This window comes from Sinocyclocheilus anshuiensis, unplaced genomic scaffold (genome assembly GCF_001515605.1).
Source record: "Sinocyclocheilus anshuiensis isolate Anshui unplaced genomic scaffold, SAMN03320099.WGS_v1.1 scaffold78, whole genome shotgun sequence".
Taxonomy (NCBI): domain Eukaryota; kingdom Metazoa; phylum Chordata; class Actinopteri; order Cypriniformes; family Cyprinidae; genus Sinocyclocheilus; species Sinocyclocheilus anshuiensis.
This window is the reverse complement of record NW_015544250.1, coordinates 3,034,008-3,040,155: the sequence shown is the minus strand read 5'-3', so window position 1 is coordinate 3,040,155 and position 6,148 is coordinate 3,034,008. Positions and strand designations below refer to the sequence as shown.

General features: G+C 35.3%; 1 protein-coding gene across 1 annotated transcript in view; it reads right to left on the bottom strand.

The window, feature by feature from the left end:
- Positions 1-6,148, bottom strand: part of LOC107697840 (cap-specific mRNA (nucleoside-2'-O-)-methyltransferase 1-like) — a 16,927-nt gene that overhangs the window by 1,151 nt on the left and 9,628 nt on the right. Inside the window, exons 9-19 of the mRNA XM_016498690.1 lie at positions 5,569-5,748; positions 5,404-5,460; positions 5,223-5,280; positions 4,983-5,051; positions 3,901-4,032; positions 3,651-3,776; positions 3,400-3,491; positions 2,233-2,301; positions 1,962-2,009; positions 1,764-1,876; positions 1,565-1,673 (exon numbers count right to left, since the gene is read on the bottom strand). Of these exons, the coding sequence (XP_016354176.1) occupies positions 1,565-1,673; positions 1,764-1,876; positions 1,962-2,009; positions 2,233-2,301; positions 3,400-3,491; positions 3,651-3,776; positions 3,901-4,032; positions 4,983-5,051; positions 5,223-5,280; positions 5,404-5,460; positions 5,569-5,748 (1,053 nt within the window). The remainder of the gene's footprint in view (positions 1-1,564; positions 1,674-1,763; positions 1,877-1,961; positions 2,010-2,232; positions 2,302-3,399; positions 3,492-3,650; positions 3,777-3,900; positions 4,033-4,982; positions 5,052-5,222; positions 5,281-5,403; positions 5,461-5,568; positions 5,749-6,148) is intronic.

Sequence of the window (6,148 nt, the reverse complement as noted above, 5' to 3'; positions counted from 1 at the left end):
ACACGGCTCCGGGGGGGTGAACAAAGGCCTTCTGTAGCGAATCGATGCGTTTTTGTAAGAAAAATATCAATTTTCAAATGTAATAATCACTTTAATGTAGCTTGCGCCAAATGTTGTACACAGAAGCAGTTCCGGGAGCATGACGTATGAGGTCAGCGTTGCGCATGCGCCAGTGAGTCTCGTGAAAACCAACGTTTGTTAACAGGAGCAAAGGAAGCAAAGTTTCCTTACTTTAGCAAAGGAAAACCAGTCTCCTCTTGGCTTATATCAAAATCCTCCGACATTCTTCTTTACAAATCCTCGTTTTGTACTTCTAATTAGTGACCGTTGTTTTGTTTTGATCTCTCCGCTGTGCTTCCGCGTGTCACTTCTGAGCGGCGCATGCGCAAAGCCGACCTCATACGTCATTCCCCCAGAACTGCTTGTTTACAACAGTGAGCGCAAGCTAGATTCAAGTGATTATTACGTTTTGAATATGGATATTTTTCTTACAAAAAAAAAACGCATCGATTCGCTACAGAAGGCCTTTGTTCACCCCCCGGAGCTGTGTGAGACACTTTTTTTTATGGATGGGCGATTTTTATTTAAGTTCTTTTGGACAGAAGCAATGCAACACCCACTGAGTGGCATTAAACAGCTTGAAAGATCAAAGACAATTTTTAATATAACTCCGACTGGATTTGTCTGAAAGAAGAAAGTCATGTACACCTAGGATGCCTCTGGGGTGAGTAAAACGCAGCCTAATTTTCATTTTTGGGTGAACTAACCCTTTAAGCAGCAAATCAGCATATTACACTGATTCCTGAAGGATCATGTGACACTGAAGACTGGAGTAATGAACATTCAGCTTTGCCATTACAGGAATAAACTACATTTTAAATGACATTAAAACAGTTCTTTTAAACTAATAATATTTCACAATATTACTGTTCGTACTGTATTTTTATCATCAAATAAATGCAGCCCTGGCAAGCATAAGAGACTTTCAAAAACATTAGAAAAAATGACCAATCCCAAACTTTTGAACAGTAATCTATGTATTCAATTACACATTTAATTATTTGCTAAAAGGACAATTCAGATCGATTTTAAGCTCACATAACACATTTTTGTGAAAGAATTATTTTAAATGTTTAAACAATAGTTGCACATTTATGTTTTGGAATGCCTTGATTCATAGTACATTACTATAAACATGACTTCTGTTTGTATTTATAAACAGGAACAATCAAAACTATTTTCCATTGTTATCGAAAGCACGCCGCAGCATGCCACTTGTTTTAAACCCAGAACATTCCTTTAATGAGACTACAAAGCAATAACCAAACAGTATTTGAGAAAAATGCAATATGATTAAAAAAAGACATTAAAAAGGATGCTGGGGGTTTAGAGAGGTACTTGTTTCTTTGAAGGTCAGATGCTTCATAGCGGTCAGTATTCAATATCTTCTTGAAAATTCAAGCTATGTAATATAATTTTCCTGCTCAGGGCTTCAATCCAAAATCGGTTGCCAGTGCAGTGCAAGTCATGCAGGATTACTTCATATTGGCACTTTAATACTTACTGGAAAGGTGCAACAGAACCAGGCGGCAGTGCATAAGTTGATTCTTTGGTCTGTTTATTGTAGAAAAACTTTCTTTTAGAACTTTTGCTGAACGCCATTGTCCAAGGGTCTGTCAAAAAGAGATCAAATATTTGACAAATTCATCTTTAACAAGGCACTCCACTAATATTATCCTTATTATTTTCTCCCTCTCTCTCACCGTTAACTGTTTTGATGATGTAAAGGCCACTGGGGAGGAAGTGACGGTCATCTCTGCCCGTGTATGACAGTCTTGGCATCCCTCCCGAGCTCTTGGTTACCTTCATTTCCAACCTGAGGGGAAAAAAATACAAATAATATTAAGTAAAATAGTAATATACAATTAAAATAATAATAATAATCTAATGGTGGAACGCACCTCACAAAGATCTTCTCCATCTCCTCTAACCTATAGACTTCCTTCACACTAAAAAATAAAAAAGAGAGAGAGAATGAATGAGGTTGAAACAGCAAGCATACTGACTTGCAGTATCATCATAAACATGAAAGATCCTGTCTAGACTCTAGTAATACACAGTATCTTCATTAATTTTACATACTGCACCCTCCGGTGTTCATAGGACTTCCTGGCCCTCCGGGCTGTCACTGACATAGCAATTAGCACAACCGCAAAGCGAAAGGAATATTACCGGATGGGGTTCATGTCTGGCCTGCTGGGTTTGGACACAGCTTTCACAAACTTCTCCGCCATCTGGATTCTGCACCAAAAAAAAACCATACATTTTACATTTATGGTTTGCATTTAGATGATAATAGACCCTAATCAAAAGCAACTAAAGCTGATTTGTGAGGTCAAAATATCAATCATATCTGGAGGACAAGATATCGAATGGGAAACATAACTCTAATAATATAAGGATATAATAACTGTATACAAAAAATACTGACGTTAATTGAAAGTTGTTGTTTTTAAACAGCATTTCTGCAGGTTTTATAAAGGTAAACGTAAGACTTTTTAAGATCTTTGTAAGACTAAGTAAAAAGATTTTAAGAATCTATTGAATGGAACACAATACATCAATATGGTTTCTAAATGTCTTGCATTAGCAAGACTTCAGCGTTTCCCTAGTTCCTCTGCTCTCAACCACTAGAATGTGGAAATAACTTTTACTGTACCTTCTGATTACAATGAATAAAAATAATAATAATTTTCATCAGTAATTTTGCCTTGTTTTCCAGTGCAAATGTCTAAAGATTCTTAAATCAAAATACATTTACTTGAGAAGCAAAATGGCATTAGATAAAAAGTCTTGTTTTCTGAGAAAATTATCAAAATGAAGCGAGTTAATGATTAAAACAAGAACAAATATCTGTCAATACACAACTTCAAAATCAATTTAAAGGGAAAACAAGTTTTCATACCCCATTGACAGATTTTTGTTCTTGTTTAAAGCATAAGCTCACTTCATTTTGTTATGTTTCTCAGAAAACAGGGCATCACATCTTCAAACTGCATCTCAAGTAAATGCTGATTTAATGATGTTTAGATATTTGTATTGGAAAACAAAACATACATTTGAAGTTCATGCACATTTTAATTCCATGACATTATGAATTTAAGATTTTCTTCTCCAATTTGAGACCTTTTAAAGTCTTTTAAATAATAATGTATTATAGCAATGTTTTCGCACAAACTGTATCTTAGTGGAAGGATTGCACTTTATAAACCTGCTTAATAAAATAACTTCTTAATGAAAAATTACTCCTTTTTTGATTTTGTAGTTAGAGTAAGACAGGAGAAATACATCAAAATGATTTCTACATGTAATCATTTGGGAATAAGTTCTGCAAAAGACCTCTGGTTGAAGTGCTGATCTCTGACATCAGTGCCGTTGAGAACAAGAGCATCGAGAACGTGCACAGCGTTGATCCTTCTCTGGGCTTTTCCCTACAAGCACACAATAAAAAACTTCTTACAAGCATGCATGTCATTATTTTACTGAAATAACACAAGAGCTCTTTTCCCCTTGCAGTATTAATGTAAAGCTGTCATTCAACACAGTTCTCTCTACTCTCAATTACTGTTGTACTAATTCTTTCTGTTCACCTCTCCCTTCAGCTCCTGGACGATCTCTACGCTCAACAGTGTGTCTCTGGGCAGCTCCAGTTTGAAGTTCTCCAGCTTCTTCCAGCGTAACGGGGCTTTGCCGTCCCACGTGTAGATCTGAGATCTCTGCATACACAAACAGTTCAGGTTTTTCACTCTTTAAGCAATATATAAGGATATATATGACCACAACATAATATAAATTTAGCCTAAATTACATAAATATCACATTCATAGACATATTCCTTACCCCAAGTCCCAGGAGAAAGAGCTGTTCTCCTCCTCCCACAATGCACCTGTAGTCCAGTACGTGCTGTAGTTTATCCAGATTTCCTGAGTTCAGTGCAGTTGGTCGGGAACTAAAACTGTCCATATCTGAGCCCTGAGATAGAAAGACAGAGATAGAAATACATTTATATTTGATTTATATCAAATTTAAACTATTTTAATCTGTTAATTAATTGTCAGCTTGCCACTCTTGGCACTCTTTTTTATTACCTTTTTTCCTTATCATATATTTAAGTAATAATCCTAAATTAGATATCACTTGAAAGCTTAAACACTCAAAATGCGTCCTGTGAAAGCTGTTTTTAAATCGGACATTGCGTTACCATGGAAATGGTACTTAAAATCCATTTAGCGGGCTCCTCCCCCTTGTGGGCTGTGTCATATTACAAAATTTACTACAGTATTTTATAATCAAAACTTTTTCTAATCTTGACAGAACACATATCGTTGGAAAGGTCGGAGTCTCAAGATTCCAATTAACAGAAGTAATATTGTGAGAGAAATCTATAAATTTGTGACAGGAAAATACAAAAAAAACTCACAAGAACCTCCATTTTTGTGATATCAACTTCAAATTTGGAACATAACTCACTTAGATATATTTAGATTTTACAGCCATTTTAGATTCTAAAATATTTTGTAAAATATTTATTTTAGATAAAATGAAACAAATTTAGTACAGTACATTTTCTTCACAGTAAACAAACTGTACAATTTAACCTCCATTTTTGTGATATCAACTTCAAATTTGGAACATAACTCACTTAGATATATTACATAAATATCACATTCATAGACATATTTGATAAAAATATATATATCAATTATGTCATTGGAAAACATCCAAAAAACGTTTTAAATTTTTTTTTTGTTAATTTATTTTAACAAAAAATAATTTATTTTGTTTCCTTTTTATTATGACCCTGACATTACAGACTTCATGTGATTCACCCACTTAGCTCTTCTATTCTAGAACATCACATCCACAAGAGCATTACCACATTCCCAGCTAACTTCTCAAAGCCCACACACACACATTATTACCTTCACGAGCTCAGAGAACTTTGCTTTCGGATCTGATGTTGGATGAGTGACTCTGGCTTTATCAGGAATCTGCACAAAGATGAAGACGTTCAAGGTCTCAATCATTCAAATCGGCATCAGTTTGTCCTTACACATACCTACACAAAACAATGCTCTTTGAAATCTTTCAGACACCACCGCAAAGCACTAAACTAAACCTCAGTCCACTATGAAGCTCGTGGTTATTGTTTTTGGACTCACCCCCCACAGTTTGAGACATTCTTTGCGGATATCTGCTTGCCTGGGCTCAAACAGTGTCCTACAAAGACACACAGCATTGTCAGTTATGCTTATACAGACTCAGACATGTGCACACAAACAAATAAAAGAGCGTTTGAGATGAATGCCCTGAAACACACCAGAGGAAGAATGTGTGACTCACGTATCTCTGACGTACGCGTGGATCTTAGCCAGCGCTTTGATTTGTACTGCACAATGGCTGCAAGACAAGGGATCAGAGTTCAATAAATAAACCTAAGCATGAATGAATGCATCGAGAGAGCCAGGGAGAAAGACAAAAAAAAGGGTCATAAAGCGATGACGGTACCTTTCATTGGAGTTGATCATGAATTGGAAGAAGTCAGTGTCTCCTTTAATGATGTCCAGAGGGACGACTTCAGTAACGTCTCTGTCTGAGTGTCTGAATTGATTCAGTTTCAGGTTGATGGTGAACATGTATTCTCTGACAGCATCGGTGCCTGGCTTTAAACTCTTGCACACCACATATCTGCAAGCAGACAGCAGTAAAAATCAGTCACTAATGCTCATGCTCAATAATCAACTGTAACATAATAATGTGACGTTACTCAAAAATGTTACTTTTTCTGTATAAGCATAATAATAATAATAATAGTGTGTACAATAAGACCAGGAATGTGCATTAAACTAAGTAAATAGGGTAAAATTTTGAGTTTTACAGTTTTATTATTAAAAAAGTCCCACTATGCCAGTGCAAATATATCAGAATTGATCTAAAAAAAAAAATCAATAATCAATAGAATCAATAGAAACAAACAATGAATCATACACTACTAGCCAAATGTTTAGAATAATTATGGTCACCAAGTTTGCATTTACTTGATTACAAATACAGCAATATTGTGAAATATTATTGCAATGTAAAATAA